Source organism: Triturus cristatus, chromosome 2_1 (assembly GCF_964204655.1).
Source record: "Triturus cristatus chromosome 2_1, aTriCri1.1, whole genome shotgun sequence".
NCBI lineage: Eukaryota > Metazoa > Chordata > Amphibia > Caudata > Salamandridae > Triturus > Triturus cristatus.
The window spans coordinates 1,091,681,580-1,091,701,718 of NC_140581.1; the positions used below are offsets into that span (position 1 = coordinate 1,091,681,580).

The 20,139-nt window shown below is 45.2% G+C and overlaps 1 protein-coding gene across 1 annotated transcript in view; it reads left to right on the forward strand.

The window, feature by feature from the left end:
- The window catches only part of LOC146866403 (serum albumin-like), a 315,538-nt gene that overhangs the window by 139,615 nt on the left and 155,784 nt on the right, over positions 1–20,139 (forward strand). The window contains exon 8 of the mRNA XM_085636473.1: positions 16,714–16,928. Coding sequence (XP_085492599.1) covers positions 16,714–16,928 — 215 coding nt within the window. The remainder of the gene's footprint in view (positions 1–16,713; positions 16,929–20,139) is intronic.

Sequence of the window (20,139 nt, forward strand, 5' to 3'; positions counted from 1 at the left end):
CAAATTGTTGTGTGTGTAGGTCCTGGACAGCAGTGTACAGCTCCAAAGGGGTGCGTGGGTGGGTGCAGAGGACTCCCAGCAGTACCCAGACATATGAGGGGTGGGTGCATATCACTACCAGCAGTGGACAGACATATGAGAGGTGGGTGCAGAGGACTCCCAGCAGTGTCCAGACATATGAAGGGTGGGTGCATATTACTACCAGCAGTGGACAGACATATGAGGGGCGGTGCAGAGGACTCCCAGCAGTGTTCAGACATATGAGGGGTGGGTGCATATCACAACCAGTAGTGTCCTGGCATATGAGGGGTGGGTGCATATCACTACCAGCAGTGGGCAGAGATATGGGGGTGGGTGCAGAGGGCTCCCAGCAGTGCCCCACTCCCAGGAGGATGGATGTTATTCACACACTGCATGACACACCACATGTGGGTGTGAGGACATACACCACATGCATACCCACCCATGGCGGATGCCCCACAATACACACCCTGATTTAATGCCAACAGACTGTATAGTCATGGAAATGCATACTAAAATAAGTTAGCCAAGGGGAACACACACTGTCACGCACATCACAGGAGTGATAGGAATGTCCAGGTGCTGTTCCAGCCACCCAGATGTTGTCTCTCATGTAAGGAATAGGGTTCACTGCGACTAGATACAATGCCCACAATTGTGAGTCAGGTGCCCAAATACCCTGCATTACACGTGCCATGTATGTGTTAGGCTGTGATTACACACATGCATAGTGCTGAAAAGGGGCAATTGGTCCCTGAATACCATTCCTACATACACAAAACACAAGTACAGTGACTGGCAATGATGGCACAGACGATTCAGCAGGAGAAATCGGTGAGCATGCATGGCCATTTTTTAAGGGATCCGTCACCAACAAAGAATATGTTGACACAGGTCAGCACAACAATTGTGCAACTGTTTGCAGGGAACATGACAGGTGCCACAGAGGAAGGAGCACTCCTTGGGACAATTTCTCACAATCCAAAGGAACACACACTACCAATTAATATTTTCACAGACATTGTGATGGCACACAGATACCATGGTCCACCTCATGACCATCATACTAAAACATTTCTCAGAACCCTAACACATTACCAGAACACCAACTTCATGGGCCTCATCACCAACATCAAGTACCTGAAATGCAATAGTGTGGAAACTAAATGAAAAGGCTTTATTCAGCACACAAAAAACAAAATTGTTATAATACACTATTTACAAAGGCCAATGGCCAGTCCATAGTTCGAGTCCAAGGGTGGACGTATGCGACTGTGTCCACCTCTACCTTGCCTGCACAAAGTCACCTCAAGGTTTGTCGACCAGGGGGGCATCATCAGTGGGAGTACCAGGCACCACAGGGACAGGAGTGGGTTGGGTAGGTGTGGTGGGTGCAGGGCTGGACGTATCCACCACAGGGGGTGGTGCAGCGCCAAAGGTGGTGGTGAGCAGCTCGCTGCACACTGCTGCCAGGGCGTTCAGAGGAACCCCTGCACCGGAAGGAACACCAGGGCCAACGGAGGGGGGGTGTCCGAGGGATGGGGTGCAGCGCTCTCGGGGGAGGTGGTGGACATGGGGGGAACTCAACTCCCCAGGCCGGAGACTTCCTCAACCGCTTGCGGGGTGGTGTCACAGTGGGGCTGAGGGACAGACTAGCCATGTAGATGTCATGTCTTTGGGTGACATCTTGGCTGGGGAGCTAAGGGGAGTGGATTTGGAGGAAGTGGGTCGTGAGGACTGCGGACTCTGACTGTGGCTGCGTGTCTGCCGTTTGCCCCCAGACCCTGTGGGTGGGACTACATCCCCCTGAGTGTGCGTGCCAGGAAGTGTGCGCTGTGCCTTACTTGAGGTGTGCTGGATGTGTCTGTTGTGGTGTGTGCCTTTGACTGTCTGTGTGTGCATTGGACAGGCATGGGAGAGGGCAGTGTGGATGGGTCCGGGGTAGGGGGGGGACAGAGCACCGCAGGAGAGACACTGCTTCCGTCAGTGAAGAGTCCATGGACCGCAGAAACCTGCGTTGCTCAGTCATTGTTGATGACATGCCCTCCACGAACGACACCAACTGTGTGAGCAGTCTAGTGTGTTCATGGAGGACATGCAGCATCGATGCCTGACCAACCTGCAACTGGTGCAGTGTGTCCACAGACTCCTCACTGAGGGAAGCAGGGGTGACAGGGGCAGGGGCTGCGGTGCCTGGTCCAAAGGAGACACGGTGGGACCGTGCACGGACAGAAGGGACGGGAGCAACTGGGAGGGCGGATAATGGCAATGGAGGAGGCGGGTACAGATGGTGGGATGCTGCCAGATGTTGTTGCATCCTCCGCCTCCTCAAGGATGTCAGCCTGGGACCCGTCGGTGTCGTACATGCTCTCGCCTCCGGACAGGTCCTCCGACTGACTCCCCTCGCCCTCCGTGCCACTGTCTCCTGCTGACTCCACAACACTGGTGGCACTGTCGCTGGGTCCCTCCTCAAGGTTCATGCCGGTGTCTCCCTCGCGTGTGGATGATGATGCTGTGGGCAAGGAGAAGAAACCAGAAAGCATCAGTCACCTGTATACATCTGACACATGAGCACAAGAACTATTGGTCACAGTGCATATCAGGCAATGCTTCATGAGTAACAACTGGATTACTCCACACATATGTAAGCCCTGTACTGCCCAGTTGGTAGACCCACCATGCCACTTTGACACCAGGAAACTCAATACACAAAAGGCCACAACTTGAATGAGCAATACACTGAGAAGCTAGTGTCTGTGAACCGGTGAGCACAGCAATACAATGAAGTCATGACACCTCTTGTTTACCCTGAAAGAAACAGGAGTGGTGCACTCAAGGTTAACTAACACACCTCAATACTCAAGGTGTCACCACACTCAGAGACCTGTAAGTCCCTTGGAACACAAAACGAACAAATGTTGGTACCTTGGGACTCCCAAAACTTTAATCAATCTACATGTTTGGGATGTGCCAATTGGCCATTTTGCGAAAAGAACACTGATGTGCCTGCATGCAAGATGTTGCACAAGGCAGTGCACACAAAAGTACATTGACACTGTCATTGAAGAAGCTGGCACCTTTTCGGAGGAGCCACTGTTAGAAATAGATGGTGTTTCAGAAAGTACATATACATGGGCCCACGTAGGTCTGGACGTCTTGACACTCGTTAGTTTGTATCACCGCCAACTAATGAGTCTCACAAAATCAAGACCACCGTGGGAACATGTATATGGAGAATCTGCAACAACATTTATTTATAACAGTGGCTTCATTGAAAAGGTGCCAGCTTATTCCATGACAGTGTCAATGTACTTTTGCGTGCACTGCCTTGTGCAACATATTGCATGCAGGCACATTAGTGTTCTTAACACAAATCAACAAATTTCCACATGTGAAACATGAACAACTGTTGACAAGTGCTGTGAGTGCCAAGGTACAATTAATGAAGAGTAACAACTTGAATCATGTCAGTTGTCACCAGGCCATCCATCACCTGATTACATAGTTGGCGACACATATGACCTACTGCCTGTCACCTGGAATGGCACACATGTCCACAACCAGGACAATGCATAAGCTAATGGGCCTGCAATTGGGTGGAAAAAAGACCAGCTGTACTGTGGGGACACCCTCATGGCAAGCCTGAATGTACACACAGATGTCAGCACACAAAGTCCAAACTGCGTTGCATCTGAACCTCACACGTTCTAAAAATGTATGAGCAGGATTATTGTTGCTAATAAAATGACACAGGCTGCAAAGCACGTACATTAAGCACTGGCCAGCATCACAGGGGCACTGCCCAGTGTATTTTAGTCCAGGCAATACTCACTCACGTCAGACCTGGCACTGAAAAATCAGAGTTGCACATGTATGCGTCTCCCGCACCCCCCTCCCCCAATACCTGAGTCAGTGTGATTTATACAGATCAAGAAGTGACACCTCTTATTCAGGGTTACAACAACTGTGCTTGCAAAATTGCTTCATTGACACCACATCACCTCGTGGGGCTGACAACACATATTTGTGACAAACAACCATCAACAGATTGTTGTGAATAGCCACATAGGCACTGCCCCAGTGTGAGTATGCACAAGCAAAATGTTGTATCCCTGTCCAGTGGACACATGTAGCACACATTAACCAAATCAAACTAGGCCAGGGAACAATGCCACAGAGGCAGACCTATGCAGCACACACAGAGAATGTGCACAGTGTTGGATGACACACATGATTAGGAGGCCAGGGTGTCTCAGGGGACTGTAGTGGGCACACAGCTCCATGGTCCTGGAATGAGCTGACTCTACCATGTACAACCGTCATGGCACTATGCATATCTCACACTCATGCACATCATGTCTGAGGCCACAACATTGCTCATGCATGCTGCAAGGGTGTCCAGTTGAAAGCTCACACTCCTATGTTGAGATTCAGCATCAGTGACAACTATGGACCCCCTACATAGTGAACAGGTCATGGCACAGGCAAGGTACCAACACAAGTCACAGACCACCCTCCCACATGATGCAGAAAGCAATGTGCACTTAGATGTACTGGCACCCTAGATGACCATGTGCAAATGTGATTACACACACACCAGGGGACATATGTCAAGGAGAGGAAGGGATGAAAAAGATCCCCAGGTGACATTTGGGAACAGAAAATGCACTGCACATATGAACTCTGGGAGTGTATTCATGCAAAATAGACCTTCCTAAAGCTGGCGACACATAACACAACAAAAAGCCATGTACCTACCCCCTCCTTGCTGCAGTCTCTCCTCTAACTGCCTATCGAGGTCAGGAAAGACCACCGACAGGACACGTTTCATGTGGTGGGTCAGGTGTCGGCGCCCGCCGTGGCGGCGAGGTGGAGAGAGCTTGAGCTGGACCCTGGCGATCCGCCGGGTCCAGCACCGGATGTCCTGCCACCTCTTGCGGACCTGGGCCAGCTGCCGATCACTCCCCCCCGCAGTCCTCACGGCCCTGACGACGTTGGTCCAGATGCCCCCCTTCTCGTAGGCAGTTACCTGTCAAAATGACAAAGTGACACAACATCAATACACCTGCTCCATGTCCCAGAGACACACATTAGAACATCTTTGAAATGTTGAACAGTGGATAGGATGCTGACATGAATAGCCTCTTTCACAACATGCAATTGGCCTGTGTGCAAGCTCCAATACAGTACATGGTATTGAAAGTCTACAGGTGGCATGAGGGGTGCAAAACACTCAATGAACATGCCACACACTGTGCAGCACATGCAACAGCAGGCTGATGGGCAGCACGCGCCATGCAGTCACATGTCCAACTCCACTGACGCACCCTCAGCAGACTAGACAGACACACCCAGCCACTGATCACTGGCCTGTCATTGACTACAGCGGATACAACCCTCACTCTGCACATGTGCCATTTGCCAGGGCGGAGTCACAAGTGTCGTGCTAGCTCTGCAAATCAGACACAAAGCACGGCTCACTTGTCACATCAGATGGTTAGATCAGTAGCCTTCAACATGCAGCTGTGGTGCAATACTTCACATAGACACTCACCCACATGACAAGGAACATTCACACATGTCAATGTCCATGAGGTCATACACGTCATTTGGACACTCTCACCACAGGTCCACCCAACTCATACACATCTGTGGGTACAGTCACCTGACACACCGGGGGGACCACTGAATCACCTCAGGACAACATGAATAAAAGCCCCCAAGGATTAGCCAGGCTGAATGTCTCATGCACTATGCAGTGAAAGTCACTGTAAGCACCATGCAAGTGAGGAGTGCACACAGGAACTGCATGATGCACTGCATGAGAGACATAAGCATGCCCCACCGGGACACACTCTGAACAACATTGCATGTCAGTCCCACCTGGACACAATATTGACAGGCACACAACAGGTGCATAGGCAAAGGTAATGGACTCAGCACTCACCTTCTCCCCTGGTCTCCCATACAGGCTGGTGTACTGTGGGAGGAGGACGTCCAGCAGGGCCTGATTCTCCTCCAGGGTGAATGGCTGGGCCCTCACCACAGCACGAGACATGGTCCAGGGAAGCAGAGACAGCAGCAATGTTGTTGACAGGAAAGTTGTGCAGGCAAGTGCCCTCTCATGGCTTCTGGCTGCCTTATATCTGTCTTGCTGAGGGCCATTCATTTTGAGGAGTACATAGTGATTGGTCAGTATCATTCGCATCTTACGTTTACTCCAATCCCTTGAAACATACACCAATGACAGCATTTGCATCGTTCAAATTTCGAGCATCATGTCAAGTCAACAACCACTTTGCAACATTGTATTTTGTGGCCAACTGACTTTTCCAGGACACCTGATGGAAAAATTTGAAGAGAAAACTCGGTATCCATGACAACCTGCATGCATTTAGGGCCTAATACTTGTCCCTTATGTGTCCCCTATGTAATTTTGAAAGCCACACACAGGTACGGTGCGTTTCACACATACCCCTACGCGACCAGTTGCACAGTGCGTTTGACACGTACCTGTACGCACTAGTTGTACACGTACGTGTACTACCAGTGCCTACACGTATGTGTACTAAAAGGGCGTACACGTACTTGAAAACATACCTGTGCGCACTAGTTGTACACGTACATGTACTACCAGTGCCTACACGTATGAGTACAAGTACATGTACGCACTAGTTGTACACGTGCGTGTAGGCACTGGTAGTACACGTACGTGTACTACCAGTGCGTACACGTACCTGTACACGTATGTGTACTACCAGTGCCTACACATACGAGTACAAGTACGTGTACGCACTAGTTGTACACGTACATGTAGGCCCTGGTAGTACACGTACGTGTACAACTAGTGCGTACATGTACGTGTGCAAGTACGTGTACGCCCTGCCTACACGTACGTGTACTACCAGGGCGTACACGTACTTTTACACGTACCTGTACGCACTAGTTGTACACGTACGTGTACTACCAGTGCCTACACATGCGTGTACTACCAGGGCATGCACGTACTTGTACAGGTACCTGTACGCACTAGTTGTACACGTACGTGTACTACCAGTGCCTACACGTACGAGTACAAGTACGTGTACGCACTAGTTGTACAGGAAGACACTCAACAAGCAACTGACCAATTTCCTACATGCAACCAGCTCCAGCCAACTGGCACCAGACCGTTTTACACAGTAATCACACCACTGCAACCGTCATCATTGCCAACACCAACGACTACTTTGCCCTGCTCAACAATGGTGAGGCCACCACCCTTGACCTCTCAACGGCATTCTACACCATGTGCTACCACACTGTCAGCTCACACATCTCCAACACTGGTATCCAGAGGAGGGCCCAGGATTAAATCAGGAAGTAGCTCACCAGCAAGGCACAGGGAGTCTGCCTCCACCCTGCAACATGTAGTACACTGGGGTCATCTGGCCCATGCCACAGGGCTCTTCTCACAGCGTGACGATCTTCAATGTCTCCATGACCCCCCTCTCCACCATCACATGCACACACAACCTCATCATCACCTGGTATGCCATTGACACCCAGCTGCTCCTCAAACTCACCAAAGAGCCAGCCATTGCCAGATCCAAACTTCAAGAAGGCATGAGATCCGTTGATGAATGGCTGAACATCAGCCATCTGAGGCAGGACTTGGACAGGACAGAGGTCATCATCTGAGGATTGTCCCCTTATGGCTGGGTCAACTCCTTGCGTCCCACTGGTCTGTGCACCGCACCAGCACCCAGTGGCCACGCAGGCAAGCTGGTGTTCATCATGGACCCATCGCTCACAATTAACATGCAACTCACCAACATCTGGGCCTCATGCTGCAACACCCTCCACATGCTGCTGATGACCCCCAGATAGATCCACTCCAAGGCAAGACAGACCGTCCCCCTGGTCCAGGACACCAGCCGGCTCAAATACAGCACCGGCCTCTACAGAGGACAACAGCAAACATGCAGGAGAACTTATCCACATCCAGGGTGCATCCGCACACCTCATCTGCAACATCCCCCGCCCCAGCCACATCACCGTCCACCTGAGAGAGGTACAATGGCTCACTGTGTGCTGCAGGATCACCTTCAGACTCCTCAACCACACTCAGGAGTCAGTCCACAAACCCAGACCCAAACCGACCTTGTACGTGTGCCATCCAACACCCCGTTGCCCCTACTCCATGCAGCCCACCTTGCCCTGGCCACCATTCATCACATCCACATGATCTCTGCATGCAGGAGATAGTTCTCCCACCTCGCAAAACAGACCTGGTACTCCCTCCCCGGGCACATCAACATGACCCATGACCTCGACACCTTCATGCAACTCTTCCAAATTGGTCTGTCAGAGCAATATAGCAAGCCCCCCTCAGCAGCTTGAGGCCATCACGGGTGAGTGTTAGGCTCCATGTCTGTATTTTGTGATACATTGTGAGCCATGTGTGTCCTCGACCGGACTCAGATCCAAGTGTATGGATGGCTGGAGTTAGTTCCACACTTAGGCATACTTTAACATATCCCCACACGTAGGTTGTGGACTCATGCTAATTGACTGCAGCAGGAAATTTCAATTATTAATTTTTTAATTTCGAGCTCTTGGGCGTGATTTGTGCACAGAAAATGGGGAAATGCAGGGACAATAGAATCCAAAGTTCTCAGGGGGAGATGGGATCCTTGCCATTTGAAGTCATCAGAGTCCAGCCCACAGTGTTTGGCATCATTGGTCAGACTGTGACCAGCAAGTCTATGTGGCAGATGATGTCAGTCAATGAGGTGATGCTGTCGCACATGAAGGCCAGGTGCCTGGCCAGATGACCTGGGAGATGTGGATGGCCTGCTGCCTCTCACGGTCTTTTCCGTGGATGACCAACCTTCCTCCGGGGACCCTCAGATGCAGGCCTTGACGATGTTTGAGACGCTCCGTCGGATGAATCCTCCTCCTCCCTCCCTGTGGGTGGTGCTGGTCTGCGCCTGGTGTCACAGGGAGGGTTGCCCATGTTGTCGGCGATCCGACGGAGTGAATGGCTTATGTCCCTTTGCACCGCCAAGAGCTCAGCCAGTCTTGCCTCCATCCGTCCTTGGTGTTGTTGTTGACTGGCGTGTTGCTCAGCCTGCTGGTTTTTTATCTCTGTGAGGGTCACCACTACCTGGCTGATCTCCCTGGTGTCACGCCGGTATGCCTCCATGATGTTGCGGATGTGTGACATACCGGTCCCTTCAGCTGGCTGGTCAGGTTCTCGCCTCCGCCTGCCTCCACTACCGCCACCCTTGCCCACACGAGCCGGGCCTGCCGTTGTGGGCACATCGGGTCGACGGGACCCCTGAGGGATGGCAGTCCTCCCTCCTGGTCAGACTGGCTCTGTTCACTGCGGGCAGGGCTCCTGGGTGTCTCCTGTGATGTGGCAGGAATGGGGGTGGTGGTTGGCACAGATGTTCCTGAACCAGGTGCTGCAGGGGCTTGGACACCAGAGGGTCCAGGTCGGGGGGGTCATCCGCGGAGTGTTGAGAGGCGTCGCTGCTGGTGGGATCCGGTTCCTCCCGAGCCTGTGACTGTAATTCTTCCCCCCCATTGTTGGGGGGATGTTCATCACGTTGCCCTGTGTGTGAGAGAGAGACAATGTTAAAGCTGTTTAATGCAACATGCATGTTTCATACACATTCAAGTTGGCACAGTTCCTGCAGGTAGTTGTATGTGCCTAGCATTCTCCTCAATGTTCACTTGTGTATGGGTATGTTGCGGGGGACAGATTGATATGTTCTCTTGAGTCTTTGACATGTCCATTTGTGGCTTGGGTGATTCTTCGGCTATGTATTGGTGTTGTTGTGTTACATGTCCATTGTGGCAGTGGGTAAATCCATTGCCTGTCCTGGTGATGTCTGCTTGTGTAACGGGTGTGTGTGACAGGGCCTGTTGGTGGGTGTAGTGTGATGATTTGGCAGTGGGGCTCCCAGGTGATGTAGCTGTCCCCCCATGGAGCATGCTGCCATGACAGCGAGTGTGAGTTCCTGTCCTAGATATCTGACCTTGTTGTGTTGGTGTTTGTGTTTGCACTGGTCACAGGAGGGCCTTGTGCTGCCTACACCAGGGCCAAGTGTGAGCTATCTTGTCAGTACTTTCCCAATGGGTATGTAGCTGGGCCATATGGGATGAGGGCAATTGTGTCTGATTTGGAATTCAAACATGCATTTTGGTGCACCCACCCTCCCAGCATACCGGACATCCATTCTTGGGTTGGTGCTTCGTGTAGCATGGGACATAGCATGGCCTTGCTTTCTCAATGGGGCATACACATGTTATTGGCATTCGTGTTGTTTGTGACTGTGGTTCTGGCGGGTGAGGGCTTGGGGGTAGTTGCGTGCATTTGGTGTAGTTGGGGTGTGGATGCCATTACCCCCATGTTAAGTAAGTTGTTTGTGTACTCACCAGGCTCTAGAGGTCCTTGGAGTCCATGTACTCCCACCGGTGGAAGCATGGCCATCACCTTCTCCTCCCAGGGATGGTAATGTACTGGTCTGCTGGGCGCACCACCTCCAGTGATGTTGGTCTGAGCGTGCTCTTCATTTATTTTTCCCTTGACCGCCCTCCGCAGATCGTACCACCTGGCTTGGCATTCATTCCTGGTCCTTCTGATGGGTGAGACAGCATTCACCCTCTCGACAATCCTCGGCCACAGGCGTGATTTTTCAGCTATGCTGGTCTGTCTGACCAATGTTCCAAACAGCTGTGGCTCGACTCTGATGACTTCGTTGACAAGGATCTCCAGCTCCTCCCTTGTGAACTTGTGATTCTTGTCGGTGGGCATGGTGTGGGGTGAGGGTGTGGATGGTTGTGGGTGTGTGGGTCTGAATGTGACGGTGTGTGTGTGAATGTGGAGAGGGGGTATGTGTGAAGTGGTGTGTGTGTAGGTGTATATGTTTAGGTGGATGGGTGCAGTGGTTTGTGTGTGCTCTGTAGCGGTGGTGAGTCTGTTGCAAAGGCTCATGGTTTGTGTGTGTGGTCCCTTTTTATTGGTCCATTTGTGGGTGGGGCTCAGTTTGAATTTTTGGTGGGTGTGTTATAAGGGGTGGTTGTGAGGTTACCCCTCTGTTTGCCTGTTTGGATGTGTCCAGGTCAGTCCTTTTCATTTTTTGTGCAGTGTAGATGGGTTTTGTGGTGTTGTGCGAGTCGAATAGGCCCTCCTTGTGCTGTTTTACAGTGTCTGTGGTTCAGTACGGTACAGGGGTACGAGTCGTACAGCCACACACCCCCATGGTAGTGGATGTGAGGTGCGTACACGGACATTGCTATGTACGGTGCATACACCCCATTGCTTCTGTACGGTGCGGGTGTGTAGAACGCCATCGCGTATGTACGGTGCATACCCGCAACATCACGTACCCGCAACATCTGCCGTACATACGCGATGTTGGGGGGTACGCCCCGTACATTCGCAATGGGGGTACGGTGCGTACATACGTGTGGGGGGTACGCACCATACATACACGATGGGGGTACGCACAGTACATTCGCACTGGGGGTACGGTGCGTACCTACGCGCTGGGGTACAGTGCGTACCTACGCGGGGGGACCGTGCGTACCTACGCGCTGGGGGTACGGTGTGTACCTACGCGCTGGGGGTTTGCACCGTAAATTCGCACGGGGGTACGGTGCGTACCTACGCGCTGGGGGTACGCACCATACATTCGCGCTGGGTTACGGTGCATACAAACTTCGCTTCATGGCGGGTAAAGTCATTCCCCGTGTACGGGACGTTTTCTGTACAAATCGTAAATTGTAACGCCGGTCCGGATCGTACTAGTACGGTCGGACTTCATTTTTACGATTTGTACGGAGAAGTGTCCGGGTCCGTCTCGTACTAATTTTCCCGCTACGATTTGTACGGATCGGGCAGATCCGTATGTACTTTTCCCTGTATGGATCGTACTTCACGGGTCGGACGTGACTTATACGATTCGTACGGAAAAAAATACGGATACGAGTCGTACGGGAAAAAAAAATACAGGATCGGAATCGACCCCTTAATGTTAAATATATCAAATAATAAAATTAACGTAAAAAAATATATAGAGATTTAATATACATTTTAACAAATATAATAACATTAATTTCATTAAAACAATATTCATACATACATATATAAAATGTAATACGTATATATCTATTTCCTTAAAAACAATTAAATAACTATTAATTTAAATGACTTTTATAATTTTATAAATATATAAAAATCTAGAAAAAAATATATATTTGCAAACACGTATAACATAAAATCTAATAGAATACATTATATTATAAGTTAAATCATTAAAATGTTTAATAGACTTTAACATTTTATTTTGCACTCCATTGAGTGCAACAGTAGGGAAAGTGTTGGATAGTGGATGGGTAAAAATTACTACTCCCACTCCATGAGTGCAACAGTAGGGAAAGTGTTGGATAGCAGAGGGGTAACATTTTATATTCCCACTCCAGTGAGTGCAACAGTAGGGAGAGTGTTGGATAGCAGAGGGGTAAAACTTAATATTCCCACTCCAATGAGTGCAACAGTAGGGAAAAGTTTGGTTAGCAGAGGGGTAAAAATTACTATTCCCACTCCAGTGAGTGCAACAGTAGGGAAAGTGTTGGTGAGCGGAGGGGCAAAACGTAATATTCCCACTCCAGTGAGTGCCACAGTAGTGAAAATGTTGAATAGCGAAGGGGTAAAAATGTATATTCCCACTCCAGTGGGTGCAACAGTAGGGAAAGTTTTGGATAGTGGAGAGGTAAAAATTACTATTCCCACTCCAGTGGGTGCAACAGTAGGGAAAGTGTTGGATAGTGAATGGATACAATTTACTATTCCCACCCCAGTGGGTGCAACAGTAGGGAAAGTGTTGTATAGCTGAGGGTAAACATTTATTTTCCCACTCCAGTGAGTTCAACAGTAGGGAAAGTGATGGATAGGGGAGGGGTAAAAATATTATTCCCACTCCAGTGAGTGCAAAGTAGGGAAAGTGTTGGATAGCCGTCGGGTAAAAATGACTATTCCCACTCCAGTTTGTGCAACAGTAGGGAAAGTGTTGGATAGCGGAGAGGTAAAAATTACTATTCCCACTCCAGTGGGTGCAACAGTAGGGAAAGTGTTGGATAGTGGATGGGTAAAATTTACTATTCCCACTCCAGTGGGTGCAACAGTAGGGAAAGTGTTGGATAGCGGAGAGGTAAAAATTACCATTCCCACTCCAGTGGGTGCAACAGTAGGAAAGGTGGTGGATGGCGGATGGGTAAAAATTACTATTCCCACTCCAGTGGGTGCAACAGTAGGGAAAGTGTTGTATAGCTGAGGGGTAAACATTTATATTCCCACTACAGTAAGTTCAACAGTAGGGAAAGTGTTGGATAGGGGAGGGGTAAAAATGCTATTCCCACTCCAGTTTGTGCAACAGTAGGGAAAGTGTTGGATAGCAGAGGGGTACAAATTCATATTTCCACTGGAGTAATTTCAAAATTAAAAACAAACAAATTAACAACAACAACACAAAATATATATATATTTTTTTAAATATATATATATAAAAGTTTTTAAATAATACAAAAGATAGAAACAGATTAGGCTGTGAAAAAGATCTAACAAATACCTAGAAACATTATTTTTTTAAAATTAGAAATAATTTAAAAATAAATAACTATTTTTTATCGAACTTTTTTATAAACAAAAACATTATTTATTACATAAATTCAATATTTTTTATGTCCTACCCTATAACACCACACAATTCACAACCCACATTTAATTGCTTTTTAAAAATGTACCTCATCAATTAACATAATTAATTTTCAATTGAGCAAATATTGTTAATAAAAAAACAAACAAAAAAAAATAATTTACTCCCCAAACGTTACCCCTATAAAACCAAAACACACACACACAATAACAATAAACACTTACCATAAATATTCATCAATTTATAAATTGACATCAATAATCAACTAATTATTAATTAATTAAACATAAATTACTTTCCACCCTCTACCCCAATAAACACCACAACTCACACCTAAAAATCCTTACACAATTTCCATAACTAATTTTACATTAATAAATTATTATCAATTAACTACAACTTATTAATGAATTTAAAAGAATTTGCTTCCCACCCTTTACCACTATAAACCCCAAAACGTACATAAAAAATTATTTACACAATTGCCATATTTTAATTTTAATTAATTAATTAACAAACAATGATTAATTAATTATAAATACATTACTTCCCACTCTATTCTCCTATAAACCCTATCACCCACTCCTAAAAATGACACAATTAACATAATTAATTACAAATTAATTAATTAATAATACTTAACCAATTAATAAATAGTTGATTATAAAATAACTCCCACATCTAACACTATAAAATCTAACTAAAATAAATAATAATAAATACAAACTATTAATACATTTATTAGAATTAAATTCCTTCCCACCCTATTCCCCTATAAACCCACAACGCGCTCCTAAAAAATGACACAATTAACATAATTGCCAATTATTTAATTAATAATAATTATCAGCCAATTAATTAATAATAATAATAATAATAATAAATTACCTCCCACAATTAACACTACACAATCTAAATTAAATAAATACAAATACATAAAAATGTATAATTAATGTATTATAATTAAATCACTTCCCACCCTATTCCCCTATAAACCCACAACCCAATCCTAAAAAAAAGACAAAATTAACATAATAAATATTTAATATTAACTCCCACAATTAGTACTATGAAATCTAAATTAAATAAATATTAATCCATAAAAAATAATCATTAAATCATTATAATTAAACTACCTCCCACCCTATTCCCATATAAACCCACAACCCACTACAGAACTTAAAAATCCAAAATGTAATTAAGATAAAATTAATAACTACTAAACATGGAACACATATATTAAAAAAAAAAATCTTAAACAAAAACATAATCACATACTTTTAAAATGCATACTAAAATGCATAACACTAATTAAAACATCGATATTTTAAACAACTATATTTTTGCAAACGATATTAACAAGTTTGATATTTACAAAAACAATATTTCTTACCTGCAAGTTGATATTCTTGACCACAATATTCTTCCTGTCCATATTTCGGACTCACGATATTTAAAACTCGATATTTGTGTTCGTCGACATTTTAAACTCGATATTCTGTCTGTGCACCGTGGTGTAGTGCCCATTAAGGCCGATAGATGGACAACTGTCTCTCTGGAATGCCTTTCCACTTCTTACTACTCCCTTGATCCTTTTGATCTTAGATGGAGTTTAAATGCCTAAAGAAGTTAGATTAATTTCAGGAACTAGCATACCTGCTCAAGGCGCACTACATAGAAATTGTTCATGACAGCCCCAATTCGCAAAATTGATTGCATGTGCAATTTTTACCTTAGATCGCTGCAAGTTTGATTTAGGGTGCAAATTACCAAATCCTGATTCACAGAAGATTAAAATCCACAATGTGCTTTTGAATTTTTTTAAAATCTCTTTCATATGTTTTCTTACAGAAAACAAAATTGCATTACCAATGATTTCCTTGTTGAATTTGCACTCTATGCTTTTATCCTCTTTGCACCGTAATCCCAGCTCAAGCAAGCAAACAAACAAGAAACAAACCTGTTAAGCCACTCATACAGGCTCTGATCTGTTCACCATCTCATCTTTCTGTCACTCTCTTTGAGCACTGCTTCTTGTCTTCTTTCAACTGCTGAAAAATACCTTTCCTTTTCTGCTTCATTCTCAACAAGAGTACAAGCCATAACCCCCAGTTTATTACATTAATCCCACTTCTTTATTCTATTATTAATTGTCATAATCTCACATTCAGAATAATTTCAGGTAAACTATCTTTTTCCTGGATATCCTACCTTTTCATGGGAAACACTACCACTGGTTTCACATGGAAGCTACTCTTCTGTAAAATATATTTAGCGCGGATCTACCCCTGTGGGGGTGATTCCTGCGCTTTATAAATTCCCTACATACATACATTCTGTCTTCACATAATCCCTTTAGAAGTTTCTTGGTTGTGAAGAATCTTCTACATTTCCATCACCTTTGCATATTTTATTTCTATAAAAATGTGTTCCATTATTATGCCTTACTATCTGACCATAGAACCCCTCATGGTTATTTTCTAAGCCATGTTTTTCTCATGTGAGCAATACCACTTATCATTGTCTTTCATATCCCCAAGTCTTTTGATTTCTAAGTGTTAATTTACTGACACCTTGGACTGGCTTTTTGACAATCAGACTTACTGGCCCCTTTCATGAGAAGTATATTTACACTATGAAAAGCTGTAAAAGATAATTGATCATTCTAGATGCATCTTCTAAATATTACCAAGTGTACTAATTTTCTGTTGTGTGGTACCAGATTATTGTCCTAAATATAATCTAAAAAGGTATTGTCCCATTGGAGTTAATAATGGAAAATCTACACCCAATTGGTAGAAACTTTTGTAAACAATGTTTGGGGCACAAAACGTATGCCAGACAATATTTCTGTACATGATAATCTGGCATATAATCTTCTCTTCACCTATGTGCTACTATAAAGTCAGCAAATATGGACATATGCTGATCAAATTATGATTATTGCCTGGAACACATTAATCCTCTTGAATCTCTTCTATCACAGCTGAAACTTACTACCAAGACGTGCGAGAAGAAGGATGAGATATCTGCTAAACTAAAAACATGTTGTGACAAGGACAACCTAGATCGATCAGCATGCATTGTCGAAATGGAAAATGATGAAAAACCAGCAGACCTATCTCCACAAGTCCGTGAATATATTGAAGACCCTAACGTATGCAAACATTTTGCAGATGAGGGTGATGCTCATTTGGCAAAGTAAGACTTCCCTTTTCTAATTAGTTCATGAATAATTGGTAAAGCTAAATGTTTTGTATAATCTTGTTTATATAACAGTAAGCCTGGGCAAAGCACTACGGTCCTCAACGTCAAGTTGGCGACCGCGAGCAAGCAAAATGATATCCCGGCGAGACTTTTTCCTCGTTCGCAATCAGTAACATCAAGTTGGCGAGCGTGGAAAATAAACCTCCCGGCGAGATTCTCAACCCAAGGAGGTCAGGTTTCTCATTGCGAGTGGTCGCGTATGCTCGCGACCGCTCGCGATGAGAAACTACCAGTCCGCGTTGAGAAAGCTGCAGCTCGAGTAAAAATCTACTCGAGCGGCAGAAAACTACAGCTCGCACTGTGCAAGATGCTGTTTTCAATGATTGCACAGTGCCGGATGCTTGTCCGCACTGCGCAATCATTGAAAACAGCATCTTGCACAGTGCGAACAGGGTACTACGCAGTTCGCGAAGTGCTACGCGTAGCTCGCGTAGTGCGAAGTGCACTTTGCATAGCTACGCGTAGCGCTACTTCGCGAACTACGCCCAGGGTTATAATAACAGACCTGATTCAGAAATGATGGCAGAATATCAGCCTCCCAAATGGCAAATACAGAAATCATCAAGTAGTGTGAAATGTCTGCTTTATCAAATTTAGCATTAGCTCCAACTTTCTTGACACTTAACACAGAAATACCTGAAATAATTCTGTCAAAGACATGAGTAATTTTAACTCCAGGTTAGGAGTGGGAAAGTGCAGGAAACACCCTTTTTCATTGTCACCCCCATTTTTGCTACATTTTATTGATGGTTTATGGACTCTCAACGCAGCTATGCTCCAGCACCCCCCCAGTGTATGTGCTCCGACACATAAAACATGTAGAATTGGCTAATCCCTAATTGCCTGATTGATATATGTCATAAACCTGTAAATCCCTAGTATATGTTTTCTGTGTCCCAGGGCCTGTACGTTGAATGTCATTAGTTTTTGTGGCAGCACCAAAGTGACAGAATAACTCTATGCTTGTCACTGCAGCCTAACTGTGCAGTTGCCAATTCAACATGGCAAAATAAACCTTTTTCTGAAATATTAACGTAATCACATGCACTCATGAAAGAACATTCTGTCAAGGTAATCCGTGTGAGTGTGCTACTTTGGAGTGAAGCCTGCCTGTCTCCATAAGTAAATCTGAAAAAATCGAGCTAACCCTAAGGCTTCATAAAAGCAAAGTGCACAACTATATGAGCCCGGAGGCTACTCTTTGTCACAACTTAAAAAAATGCGCATCAATAATATTGGTTTACATTCAAAACATGCACATTCTAAACATGATTTATTCATAAGACATTGTATGATTTTCCAAACAATGTTACTTCACATTGAATACATTAACAATATCTCTTCAATTGTAGTACACCACTTGCTGGATGATACTGAATCCATTTCTGGTGATCCCACCCTTCATCGGGGGTAACTGTGGAAGAATTTATACAATAACACTGTATTACACATCTGATTGTCAAGAACTGTAAAAACTTTTAGACACTCCTTATAAGAAATCAGAAGATAAAAATGAAGAAAAAGAAAGGTATACAGGTGTACTGCACAATATTGGTGAAACCCATGCCAACGGGGCCCTTATGTGCAAAGTCTATCAGCCAGCAGTAGATATGAAATGGGAAAACCTCACGTGTCACATACTACTGAATTAAAATCGTATAACTAAAAACAACAAATGGTGCAACAAACACCCATATCCGATGTCACCAAGGTGCTACTAATTTACAAAAATGGCTGTATGATATGGAAAAAGGCCCCAGTGACCTATGAATTCATAATCCCAACATACAATTCACGAGTCCTCTTCCCCAAATGAGGCAAGACGAAACTCCAGCCTCAGTTACATTCAGCCATCGCGACTCACTCCAGGGAATAATGTGCACAAGCCAGATGAAAACACAAAAGTGCAATTGAAACTCACCATAGAGAAAAAGGTTTTTGTGAAACGAATATCAACATAAGACCGATACTTACAGCAACACGCTCACACTTGACAAGTCCAGGTGATACCCAATGCATTTTGGTGATCCCACCCTTCATCAGGGGTCACTGTGAAACAATATATACAATAACTCTGTGTTACACATTTGATTATCAAAAACTCCAAAAATCTTTTAGACACTCCTAATAAGATAGCAGAAGAAAAAAAAGAAGAAATAGAAAGGTATACTATTGTACTGCACAATAGCATTCATTGGCGAGAGACATGCTAATGTAAATTGGTGAAATGTAAATGCTCGTAAATTGCCCCGGCACAACCCGGTTCAACAGTGCTAGAAATTTTTTTTTTCAAAATCCTTTTTGTACATGTAGAGAAAAGTCAACGCGTTTCACCCTTCACAAGGGCTTCTTCAGGGCTGTGAATATCATACAATATAACAAATGGTTAGAAACCACTTGATTAAAAAAAAATAGATATACACATAGGAAGACGTTCAGAATTAGAACAAGTGAAAGAGAAGGCGAATGAAGGACGGTCATAGTCATATACAGAGCAGAAAAAAGCACAATAGAGGTGGAAACATCCATGCATAAGTGTGAAGGTAGGGAGATGAAAGGATAATGCAACCCAAAGAGAGACTGCTGGTAGAGTAATGTGACCATGGTGTCTTTGTGAGAGGAAGCTGGTGAGATAAACGCCAGACCAGAAAGAAACACCCTAAGTGTAAAAAAGTGTAGAATGGTACATAAATAGATTGACTACTGCTTACCAATATGTGACAGCCAAATTTGTGTGGCCGTTTGTAGGTACCAGCAATAAATAAAGTCACAAGAAGTTCCTGTAGATGGATATAGACTCAATGATTGAGGCCTAGATACAAAAGCATAATATGAAGTGGTCATGTATTGTTCTACCACACGTGATCAGCTACGTAAACAAAGTGTGTTTAATCAAAAGGTCAGAAATGCTAGAGAATAGGAAAGTAGACTCTGCTGAAGCAGGATAATACCAGAAAAGTAAGAAGATTGATGTTGATACTAAAGCTGATGTCACCAAAAAGTGGGTAGGGAAGGCCAGCAGGAGCATACCTATGATCCAGGGCAAGTGCCCTTAAGTCTTCAGTCCAGCTCAAGGCATACGTTTGCCAAAGGCGGTGAGGAGAAACCTAATATGGGGCAAAAGGTGAGCCTCCAGTTTAATCGG